Below are 12,569 nucleotides of genomic sequence, written 5' to 3'. Positions count from 1 at the left end.
TCTCTCTTTCCTTTTTGTGGTAAAGGGGAATGAACCAGTGGCATTCTACCTCTGAACCACACCCCCAGCCCTATTTTATTTTATTTTTATTTTACAGTACTGGGGATCGAACCCGCTTGACTATTTTATTTTTTTATTTTGATGAAGGGTTTCACTAAGTTGCAGAGGGCCTCACTAAATAGCTGAGGCTGGCCATAAACCTGCAATCCTCCTGTCTCAGCCTCCCAAGTACCGGGATTACAAGCATGTACCACCACACCCGGCTTATAGTAGATATTTAATAGAAAAATCCAAGCATAGCTGGACCTGATGGCACATCCTTGTAATCCCAGTACTTGGGAGGCTGAGACAGGAGGATCGCAGGTTCACATCCAGCTTCAGCTGATTAGTGAGGCCCTCTGCAGCATAGTGAGACCCTGTTTCAAAATAAAGAATAAAAAATAGGGCAGGGGTGTAGCTCAGAGGTTGAATGCCCCTGGGTTCTATCCCAGACCCGCAAAAAATATAAAGAATAAAAAATAGAGTTGGGGGTGTAGCTTGGAGGTAGAATGCCCCTGGGTTCCATCCTCGGTACTTCAAAAACAACAACAAAAAATAGGAATAGGGATGCAGTTCAACACCTGCCGAGCATGCACACGGTATTGGGTTCAACTCCCAGTACCACAGAAGAGGAGGAAAAGGACAAACGAATCAGAAGCAACTGAATCAATCAAGAAAAACTTATTAAAATTTCAATGGCTATCAACGCCCAGACCCTGACCGATGTAAGGGAGAAGCAAGAAGAAAAGGTCTAGAGACCAGTATCTCCAGAGGAGAGTTAAAGGCCAACAACAGTTACTGCAGAGCAGGACTTCTAGATTCTTTTTTAGTTATAGAAAAGTAAATTCTGAGTGAATATGTTAAATAATTTTCTTTTTTCTTTTTTTTTCAGTCTCACTGGGTTGCAAAGGGCCTCACTAAGTAGCCGCGGCTGGAACCTCCTGCCTCAGTATCCCAAATGCTGGGATTTTAAGCGCAAGCCACCAGCCCGGCGTAAAATGATTTCCTAACAAGAAACATTTTCAAGATAGAGAATGAATCCTGAGACCAGGAGTTTATGAGATCTTTTTTGGTAGTGGGGGTTGGGGGGAGTACTTGGGATTGAACCTAGGAGCATTCTATCTCCAAGCTATACCCCCAGCCTTTTTTTATTTTTAAATTGAAACAGGGTCTCACTAGGCTGCTGAGAGTCTCATTATTTGCTAAGGCTGTCCTTAAACCTGCGCTCCTCCTGTTTCAGCCTCCTAAGAACTGGGATTATAGGCATGTGTCACCACACCTGGGTAACAGAATCTTATTTTGTTTACAAAATGCAAGTAGTTGAATCAACTTAGGGAGACCATGTTACAAATAAAAAATAAAATTGGGCTGGGGGTGTAATTTGAAGACAGAATGCCTCTGGACTCAATCCCCAATTCCACAAAAAATTAAAAAACAAAAACCAAGTAGTTGAAATATGTGATAAGTAAAATATTTTTTGTACCTTTACAGTTTGCAGTGGTTTCTGCATCAGGCTCCTGCGCAGTTGTCTCTGGTTTTGATAAGGAGTACCCTGGTGTGTCAAGAGCATTCTTCTCTCTGTCAGAGGTATCAAGAGCCTTTAACATACTGCAGATAAGGAATGTTAAACCAGGAACACTGGAGACTACATGTAAAATGTAAAAATTCCCCCCTAATATATTTCTACAATTGGTCACACAATGTTCCAAATGAATAACATTTCCCTCTCATCAATCTCCTCCATTCTTTTTGTTTGTTTTGCGGGGCTGGGGATGGAACCCAGGGGCATTCAACCTCTGAGCTACACCCACTGCCCTATTTTTTATTCTTTATTTTGAGACAGGGTCTCACTAAATTGTGGAGGGCCTCACTAAGTAGCTGAGGCTGTCCAAGAACCGCGATCCTCTGGTCTCAGCCTCCCAAATGCTGGGATTGCAAGCATGCGCCACCATGCCCGGCTAATCTCCTCCATTCTAAAACCTCTTCGGCTGGCTCTTAAAGTCTTCTATCTTTTCGTTCTGAAATACTTTTTTTCTTTTCTTTCTTTTTTTTTCAGTACTGGGGATAGATCCCAGAGGCATCTTACCTCTGAGCCATACCCCCAGCCTTATTTTTTATTCTTTATTTTGAAACCAGGTCTCACTGAGTTGCAGAGGGCCTCACTAAGTAGCTGCAGCTGTCCACAAATGAGATCCTCCTTTCTCAGCCTCCCAAATGCTGGGATTACAAGCGTGTGCCACCTCACCTGGCTCTGAGATCTTTTTCAACTTTCTTTTCTTTTTTGTGGCACTGAGGGTGGAACTCAGGGGCTTTTCTACCTCCAGACTATACTCCCAGACCTATTTTTATACTCTATTTGGAAACAGGGTCTCACCAAGTTGCTGAGAGCCTCACTCAGCAGCTGAGGCTGGCTTCAAACCTCTGCGATCCTCCAGTCTCAGCCTCCCAAGCACTGGGATTACAAGCGTGCACCACCACGCCCAGCTACTTTTTCAACTTTCATCTCCAACAATGCTCTTTCAGTGACATAGGCTCTGCTCACATGCACCACTTACATTCCTCCTAAGCCCTGCATGGTGTATTTTAGGAAATTTTTTTCTCTGTTCTCTCAATATGGAAAACCTATCATCCTAAACTCCTATACCCAAATCACACCTGCACTCACAGGTCCAGCCGAAGCATTACCGCTCTGCTGTTTCCAGCAAGTAACTACTAACATCTTTTTGAAACTCCAAAGCATTTTATCTGTACTTTTTTTTTTTTTTAAACTCAGGGACATTCTATTCCTGAGCTACACACTTACCCCCCCTTTTTTGTGTGTGGTACTGGGGATTGAATCCAGAGGCATTCTACCTCTGAGCTATACCTCTAGTACTCTTTTATTTTTTTATTTTAAAACAGGATCTCACTAAGTTGCAGAGGGCCTCACGGGGTTGAGGCTGACCCAAACGTGCAACCCTCTTATCTCAGCCTCCTAAGCACCAGGATTACAAGGCTGCTCCACCATGCTTGGCTCTGCCAGTTTCAGTATTGAAATAGAGTCTCACTAAGCTGCTGAGGCTGCTCTCAAATCTATGATCCTTCAGTCTTAGCTTCCCAAGTACTGGGATTACATGCATTTACCACCATGCCTGGCTACCTATACTTCTGTATTATACCAATATATATGTGCATGCTTCTCTATATATAATTAACTCCTACAGGACAAAAATATATTAACTATAAACATGGTCAGTCTGATAAGATAGAAAAATACTATAGTAAAAGTAAAAAAAAAAAATAAGCTGGGTGTGGTGACACAGGCTTGTAAGCCCAGCACTCGGGAGGCTGAGACAGGAGGACTGTAGATTCACAGCCGGTCTCAGTAATTTAGTGAGAGCCTGCTTCAAAATAAAGAGCAGGAGCCAGGTGTGGTGGTACACACTTGTAATCCTAGCATTTGGGAGGCTGAGATAGGAGGATCGCGGTGCTCAGACAGCCTCAGCTACTTAGTGAGGTCCTCTGCAACTTAGTGAGACCCTGTTTCAAAATAAAGAATAAAAAAAAAATAGGGCTGGGAGTGTCCCCATTATTAAAAAAAAAAAAAAAAAAAAAAGCTGGGCATGGCAGTGCACGCTTGTAATCCCAGTACTTGGGAGGCTGAGACAGGAGGATCGCACAGGTTCAAAGCTGGCCTCAGCTACTTAGCGAGGCTCTCAGCAGCTTAGTGAGACTCTCTTTTCAAATAAAATATAAAATAGGTCTGGGAGTAGAGCCTGGAGGTAGAAGCCCCTGGGTTTCATCCCTAGTAACACACACACACACACACACATACACACTGAATGAATGAATGAATGAATAAATAAAGCAGGGCTGGGTGTGTAGTTCAGAGGTAAAATGCTCCAGGGTTCAATCCCCACTATCTCACACACACACAAAAATAAATAAACATAAAAGCAACAAATAAATTAGAACTGAATGAGTATTAAAGAGAGGGTATTGGGGAAAGCCAATGATAGCACTTTTGTGTGTGTGTGGTACTGGGGATGGAACCTAGGGGCCTTCTACAGCTGGGCTACAATCCCAGATGTAGTTTTATATTTTGTTTGGAAACAGGCTCTCACTAAGTTGCTGAGAGCCTCACTAGGTACCTGAGTCTGGCTTTGAACCTACTCGATCCTCCTGTCTCTGCCTCCCACGTACTGGGATTACAAGCGTGCGCCACCACGCCCAGCCTATGATAGCACTTTTTGAAGTCTGAGAAGGCTTCTCCAAGGACATAGGATCTGAGGATACTTTCAGTGATAGGCTAGGGAGAGGGACAAGTTATGAAGGAAACATAAAAAAGACACTTCTATTGTTTGATAGCTAGGAATCAGCTGTATTTTCCTAAAGCAAGATTTTGAAATGCAATTTTCTAACTAAATAAAAAACGAGTAACTATTTTTATATTGTTTTTTATTTTTTATATTTTTTTATTTTAATTTTTTGGTGGTACTGGGGATGGAACCCAGAGGCTTTCTACCTCCAGGCTATACTCCCAGACCTATTTTTATATTTTTATTTGGAAACAGGGTCTCACTAAGCTGCTGAGAGCCTCACTAAGTGGCTGAGGCTGGCTTCGAACCTGTGCAATCCTCCTGTCTCAGCCTCCCAAGCGCAGGGATTACAGGCGTGTGCCACCACGCCCGGCTTTATATTTTTTTAAAATAATACCATATAGTAGGGCATGCTGGCACATGCTTGTAATCCCAGTACTTGGGAGACTGAGACAGAAGGATCACAGGTTCAAGTCCAGCTTCAGCTACTGAGGCCTAAGCAACTTAGCGAGGCCCTGTTTCAAAATAAAGAACGAAAAATAGGGCTAGGGGTGTAACTTGAAGGTAGAATGCCCTGGGTTCAATCCCCAGTACTGCAAAAAAAAGGGGGAGGCGGGGGGTCACACAACCTAGAGCTCTGGGTTATTTACTGCAAGGACATAATTGAAGACGAAGCTAAGAAGGGGAACCGGGCATGCAGGCGTGCTCTTGCTAACGCGTCTGCCCAGGAGGCTCGGGGAGGAGAGTTCCTGAGTCCAGGAGTTAAAGGGCAGCCTGGACAACGCAGCAACCCCCCCTCCCTCCAAAACAGGTGATTCAGGCCAGAAAGTGAAGAATTCTGAAGGCCAGCTAAAGAGGTTTTAAAATAAAGGAGATAGATACATCTCTCTTTCTGTTATATAATGCCTAACCATCCAATCTTGGAAATTCGGAGGTTACAATTAGCATTTAGTTTTATTAATTTATGTATTTTGGTACTGGAGATTGAATCCAAGGGCACCTGCCTCCAAGCCACATCCTCCATTATAATTTTGGAATCAGGGTCTTGCTAAGTTACTTAAGGTCTCACTATACTGCTGAAGCTGGCCTCAAACCTGTGATCCTCCTTAGTCTTCTAAATACTAAGATTACAGGCATGTACCGCTGTGCCCAGCTTGCATTTCTTTCCTTCTCTCTCGCTCCCCCCTTTCTTTTTCTTTTTGGTATTGGAAATTAAACCAAGGGCCAACTCACATTTTCACTTTTTTTTTTGGCGGTACTAGATGCAACCCAGGGGCATTCTACCTCTGAGCTACACCCCCAGCCCTATTTTTTATTCTTTATTTTTGAAACAGGGTCTCAGTGAGTTGCAAAAAACGTTACTAAGTAGCTGAGACTGTCTGCGAACCACAATCCTCCCGTCTCAGCCTCTCAAATGCTGGGATTACAAGTATGCACCACCACACCAAGTGGCTCACTTTTTTTTTTTTTTTTTTTTTGGTCGTACTGGGGTTCCTGGAAGCCCTTCTACCTCCAGGCTACACTCCCAGACCTATTTTTACATTTTTTAAAATTTGGAAACAGGGTCTCCTAAGCCAGCGCGCGCAGCTGGCTTCGAACCTGCGTGATCCTCCTGTCTCTGCCTCCCAAGCGCGGGGATTACAAGCGTGTGCCAACACGCCCGGCTCACATTTTTTAATAAAAACAAAAGCAAGGCATTCAACAATGAGTCAGGATGGCAGAGGAAAAACCACTATACTGGATTTTAGTCCCTCTGCTGAGGGATTAAGCTTCACATCTTAAGAGTAATACTAATTTCTTTTATTTTAATGAATTAATTTTTTGTGTGTGTGGTTCTGGAGATGGAACCTAGGGGCTTTCTAGCTCTGAGCTATATTCCCAGACCTATTTTATATATTATTTGGAAACAGGGTCTAAGTTGCTGAGACCTTCACTAAGTAGGGGAGGCAGGCTTTGAACCTGTGTGATTCTTCTGTCTCAGCCTCCCAAGTACTGGGATTACAAGCGTGTGCCACCAAGCCCAATTTATAATCTTAATTTCAAAACATGTATAAAAAAAAAAATGTATAAAGAAGGCTTTTCTGGTGCCTTCACTGAGATGTAAAATAAACCATATAGAGGCACAAAATAAATTTATGAAGAAATAATGCCACAGAGCTCTATTATATTAAAGTATCCTAGAAACAGTGTTTATTAATTATTCTAGTTTACCTGAAGCTTTTCAAAGAGGAAGAAGTGGCAGAAATAACTTCTTCTGGAGAAGGTGGAACAAAGTCTAGATCATAATCCTCACCATGAATCTCAGCACATGGAACCTTCTCAGTTGAATCAAATCCAACTTCTTCCGCATTTTCCTTCTTTTCGCTGTTGTCTGAAGTAAAGCAGTTGATAAACATAGGCTATGCTAATAATTAATGAGTCAGACAAAACAGGGTGTGAGCACAGGAGTCTGCTCCTTCACATGGGGATAGCTGGCGGCTGACTTCTTCAGCACGATGACTCGCTGGATTAAGTGCAGTGAATGCTGGACTCAGGCCGAGGAGCGCTCAGGGACTTCCACGCGCGTCTCCCGTTACGTCACGAAGCCCCGGCTTAGCTTCAGCATCTACATCTTTCTGCTTTTCACTCATTTAAATAAAAGCAATGCGTGACAAATAAATCTAAAAGCACAAATACCATTCCCAAAGCTAATATGTGTGTTTGTGCTTTAGGTTTTTTTTTTTTTTTTTTGGTGGTACTGGGGTTCCTGGAAGCCCTTCTACCTCCGGGCTACACTCCCAGACCTATTTTTACATTTTTATTTGGAAACAGGGTCTCCTAAGCCAGCGCGCGCGGCTGGCTTCGAACCTGTGCGATCCTCCTGTCTCTGCCTCCCAAGTGCGGGGATTACAAGTGTGCGCCACCACGCCCGGCTGTGCTTTAGTTTTTAACAAAAATGTCCCAAAAGAAAAAAAAAAAAAAAAGGAACGTTTATAAAGATATAAGAAAACAGTACAGCAATACAATGTGCTCTGTTTTAAGCTAAGTGTGGTTGTAAGAGTCAAAAAGTTAAAAAACTGAAAAGTTTATAAAATAAAAAAGTTCCAGTGAGTTAAGATTAATTTACTACTACTCTTTTTCTCCTTTCTGTGGTGCTGGGGGTGGAACCCAGAGGCCTTCTACCTCTAGCTATACCCCAGACCGATTTTCTTTTTTATTTTGAAACAGGGCCTCACTAGGCGGCTGAGAGTCTTGCTGAATCTGTGGCTGGTCTTGAACCTGTGACCCTCCTGTCTCAGCCTCCCAAGTACTGAGGTTACAGATGTGCACCACTACATCTGGCTTTAGATTGCTTATTACAGAAATGCTTTATGGCTGTCTTGGAGCCCAAGTGCAGTGCTTATACTGTAGTGAGATGTCTTGGGCCTTCAGAGTCGCTCTCGACTCACTCACAGACTCACCCAGAGCATCTTCCGGTCCTGTCCGCTCCATTCAGGGCAGGTCCTAGGCAGGCCTACCATCTCTCTTATTCTCTCTCCTTTGTGTGTGTGTGGTTCTGGGCCCTCGGCTCTTTGGTTAATTGAGCGGGGTCTCACTAAGTTGCTGGCATCATGCCTGTGATCCACTTGTGTCAGCCTCCCAAGTACTGTGGGTATAGGCCTATCTCGCTGCGCCCAGCTCATCTGAAATCTTTTCTACCGTACCTTTACTATATTCTCTTTGGATACACAAGTATTTATCACTGTGCTACAAATGCCTACAGTACCCAGTACTTAACATGCTGTACTGGTCTGTAATCTAGGAGCCACAGGCTACGCCACAGAGCTTAGGTGTGCAGTAGGCTCTGCCGTCCAGGTTGCATAAGTGTCCTCTATGTCTGCCCTGTGATGAAATCGCCACATTAACAACATATCATCATTCGGCAGTGCCTCACTGTACTTAAAAACATGATTATATCATTGGCCCATCAATATTTCCTGTAGAGTTTATGGCAAGAAGCCATTAAGGAATTATGTATGTATAAAGGCTTAGTTTCACTTTCCCGTTCTATAGTAACCAGCACATTTACCCTCTGTGGCCCTTATTTTCCTCACATATAAAAACCAGAGCTATCCTTGGTGTTAACATAAAAATATTAGCAGAATAAAATCTTCCACTTCATCAGTACGCCCTGCCTCAAGAATGTGGCCTCAAGATTATTCAATAAGCATCGCAACAGGTCCTAAAATCCTTAAGAATAAAGGCTGTATCATACTACGGTTCCCAATGCTTAGCTTTAAGTTAAAATATGCAGTCAGCACACTGGAATGACGATCACGTAATTTTTACCTCTTTCGTCTCCCAAGTGAGTTTTCAAAGACTGACTTTCCCGAGCCTCTTCGTTTGCGAGCACGTCAGAACTGGGGTCCCCGTCGATGCAAATCACACCGCCGCCGACCCACTCCACGTCATCCCCGTCCTTAGTCAAATCCACCTGCTGACTGTCAGAGGAGGAAAGAGTCAAATCTACCTTTACTGCACTTGTTTTATGAGGCTGTGATTTTAAAAGGTTTCTCTGAGCCTTTTTTGACTTCTGGGCAGTGCTCACTCTCACAAAGTGACTTTTGTGGGGCGCCGCAAATGCTTTTGAGGTTGCCGAAGTCTCGAAGTCATCCATGTCACCCCAGTCATTGGCAGTGCTCAAAGAACCTGATGAAGAACTAAATTCTAGTTTCTTGAAAGCAGAGCTGCAAGCTTTCTTTGTAGCTGGCGTGTTTCGGGGGGTACACAAGACTTCCTGAGGAATATGCGACGATTCTGGCAACAGTGGCGTTGTGCCAGCCCCCCTCGCTTGCTGTCCTGCTGGAATATTCTTAAAGAAGCCATCGATCCTTGCCTGCCGAGGCGGCAGAGACTCGCTGAGGGAAAAGGCCTCCAGCACATTCACATCTTTGTCACTTAACACAGGTGTTTTTGCTACTGACACACTCGTTATAGATGCGCTGTTGTCTGAAGAAGTTTTCTTTTTAAAAGTAAAACCTCTGGAAAATGATGGAAAAACTGAATTAGATGGATTAACTTGTTTTTGGTGCTGGGACAGAACCCAGGTCCTTACGCGTGCTAAGCAGGCGCCACGCCATTGAACTAACGTCCATGGCCCCGAAATGAAATCATTTAAACACATTCACCAGCTCTACAATTCATTTCTCAAGTTAATGTAACTATCTTACAAATGGGCAGAGAATCTACTTTTACTAATTCATATGTCAAGTTATATTCATTGTACTCCAAATGGGCAAATAATCTGAGATTTAAGAATTTATTAGGTAACTTAAATTATATTTTGTATGCTCAGATCCTTCTGATTCAGAGGCTAATTATTCCATTCTGAGTACCCGAACCATTCCTTTTCTTTCTCTTTTGTTACTTACTTATTTATTTATCTGTGGTGCTACAGATTAAACCTGAGGCACTCTAACTCAGCTACATGTCCAGCCTTTTAAATGTTTTGCTTTTAATTCCTAGGTTACTGAGCATCTTGCTGAGCTGCTGAGGCTGCCCTTGAACTCGTGACCCTCCTGTCTCAGCCTCCCAAGTACTGGGATTACAGGTGTGCACCACCATGCCTGGGTCCATTCCTGCTATATTTCTAAGGCTGGTAGTCCTTAATAAATAGCACCTACAGACAGAAGCAGTAACAGATGCAAAAAAAAAAAAAAAAAAAAAAAAGAAAGACTCAAATGTGGCTACTTTTTCTTAATCTGAGGAGAATTTTAAGGGCAAAGAGTCCAAAACTGCTAACTCTGCTAAGATTTTTTTTTTTTTTTTTTTTTGGTGGTACTGGGGTTCCTGGAAACCCTTCTACCTCTGGGCTACACTCCCAGACACACACACACACGTACGTGTGTGTGTGTGTGTGTGTGTGTGTGTGTATATATATATATATATATATATATATATATTTTTTTTTTTTTTTTTTAATTTGGAAACAAGGTCTCTTAAGCCAGCGCGATCCTCCTGTCTCCGCCTCCCAAGCATGGGGATTACAAGCGTGCGCCACCACGCCCGGCTCTCTGCTAAGATTTGAAGGACAAATAAAGGAGGCAGGAGTCCTGGCTATCTGCTGGATTTAATCGCGAAGGTCCGTGGTGCCTTAAAGTCAAGCACCCAGGATAGCGTCTGCAACCTGGTAATGACACAGTACATAAGACGGATTATTATTAGATACCATTAGGAGCTCAGGGTACAGCCTGCACGAAAGGGCAGAATTGGAGAGTCACATTTGAAAATGATATAAACTTGTATTAAAGTATAACAAATACATATTTGCCCACATTTATAAAAATTTCATTATTCATCTACTCAACAAATCTTTATTGAACAAGTATGATATTCTTGTTCAGTTACCTGATTTTGCTAAATCATTAACTTGCAAAACGAGGGCATCGCTGCACCTCTCAGCTTGAGCCCTCACATACACCACGAGCAGGAGACGAGCGCTCATCCCTGCGGCAGGCGAGTCGGTGCCCATGCCACCCAACCACCAAGGTACTCACGAGGATTTTGGCTTTGAAAGACTTAATTTATTACTAAGTTTTCTGGCTGAGTGACGCTCCAGTTGTTCTTGTAGATTATTAACAGGAACAGCAGCCATTGTCCTAAAAGGTGAGGAAGGAAAATATCAGTGAAGCCAGGTACTTTATACTAACCCCGGTATTTACTAGGAAGAGGAGGGACTCAATTCAAAGACACTGTTCCAACTGTGCCCAGGAAGTGAGATTTTCTGGTCAATGGATTGTTCTAATATTTGCATTTGGTGACGTTAAAAATAAACCATTTTGACTACCTGAATACGTGCTTGAGTAACAGCCTCTCAAGCACTGGAATTAAAGTGTACGCCACCACACCCAGCTTTTATACTGAAACAGGACCTCGCGAAGTTGCTGAGGCTGGCCAGGAGCCTGCGATCTTCCTGTCTCGGCCTCTCAAATACTGGAACGACAAGCGTGTGCCACCACTCCAGGCTCTATTCCCTACGGCTGAGATCAACTTTAGCTTCTGCACACACGTGAGAACATTTGGCATTCGCCTTTCTATGAAGGACATGAGTGTGTGTGTGTGTGTGTGTGTGTGTGTGTTAGAGATAGAAAGAGAGACATACTAGGGAACCTAGGAGCCTTCTACCTAGGAATAAAAAATAGGGCAGGGGGTATACCTCAGAAGTAGAATGCCCCTGGGTTCCATCCCCAGACCCGGAAAAAAAAAAAAAAAAAAAAAAAAAAAAAGAAAGAAAGAAACAGGGTCTAAGTTGCTGAACGCCTCACTGTTGCTGACTCTGGATTCAAACCTGTGATCCTCCTGTCTCAGCCTTCCAAGTACCGGAACTACAAGGGTGTGCCCCCATGCCTGGCTACCCGACTTCTTTCGCTATGCCCTCTAATTCCAACCATGTTGCTGCATATGACAGGATTTCATTTTCTATGGCTGAATAATATTCATTGTACACACATCACACCTTATCCACCCACCCACTAATGAACAGCTAAGCTGACTTCACTTGGCTACTGTCAACAGTGCTACAATAAACAGACGCAAAAGATCCTTCGACCTCAATGAAAATGACTTCCCTTCCTGCGGCTGTAGGTCCAGCGGTGGGATCCGCGCCGCGTCGTAGTTCTACTTCTAGTGTTCGGAGGAACCGCCTGCTGGTTTCCATGGTGGCTGTGCTAGTCTACATTCCAATGACCATACGTGAGAGCATCTCTGCGCTCCCTAGCATGCCACTCTTGCCTTGATGAGAGGCAGTTCATCTGGAGTGAGGAGCTAGAGCACTGCACTTTAGATCCGCATTTCCTTGACAAGTAATGACGTTGTGCATCATTTCATATACTGACTGGCTAGTTGTATATCTTCTTTCTTTTGAAAAATGTTTATTCGGGTAATTTGCCCATTTTTAAAAGTGGGATTGTTTTTCCTTCTTGTTAAGTACCTTATATATTCTGGAAACAAGGCCTTTGTCAGAGCTGGGTGTGGTGGCAGCACTTGGGAGGCTGAGACAGGGTGATAACAAGTCCACAGCCAGCCTCAGCAACTTAGCCAGGCCCTCTGCAACATAGTGAGACTCTGTTTCAAAAATTAAAAAAAAATAAACATAAAAAAAGAGGCCTGGAGGTGTAGCTCAGAGGCACAGGTTTCAATCCCAGTACTACCTCCTCCCCCCAAAAATCCTTTGTCAGCTGTATAGCTTGCAAATATCTTCTCCCATTCTAAAAG

At 43.4% G+C, this 12,569-nt stretch overlaps 1 protein-coding gene across 1 annotated transcript in view; it reads right to left on the bottom strand.

Moving 5' to 3' along the window:
- Positions 1-10,950, bottom strand: part of BLM (BLM RecQ like helicase) — a gene marked incomplete at both ends in the record, with an annotated part of 67,233 nt that extends 56,283 nt beyond the window's left edge. The window contains 4 exons of the mRNA XM_080690787.1: positions 1,523-1,647; positions 6,549-6,708; positions 8,646-9,337; positions 10,853-10,950. Of these exons, the coding sequence (XP_080546913.1) occupies positions 1,523-1,647; positions 6,549-6,708; positions 8,646-9,337; positions 10,853-10,950 (1,075 nt within the window). The remainder of the gene's footprint in view (positions 1-1,522; positions 1,648-6,548; positions 6,709-8,645; positions 9,338-10,852) is intronic.
- Positions 10,951-12,569: the final 1,619 nt, after the last annotated feature.

Source organism: Muscardinus avellanarius (genome assembly GCF_963383645.1).
Source record: "Muscardinus avellanarius genome assembly, chromosome: 3".
In the NCBI taxonomy this organism is placed as follows: Eukaryota; Metazoa; Chordata; class Mammalia; order Rodentia; family Gliridae; genus Muscardinus; species Muscardinus avellanarius.
This window is presented reverse-complemented; position numbering and strand designations above follow the sequence as displayed.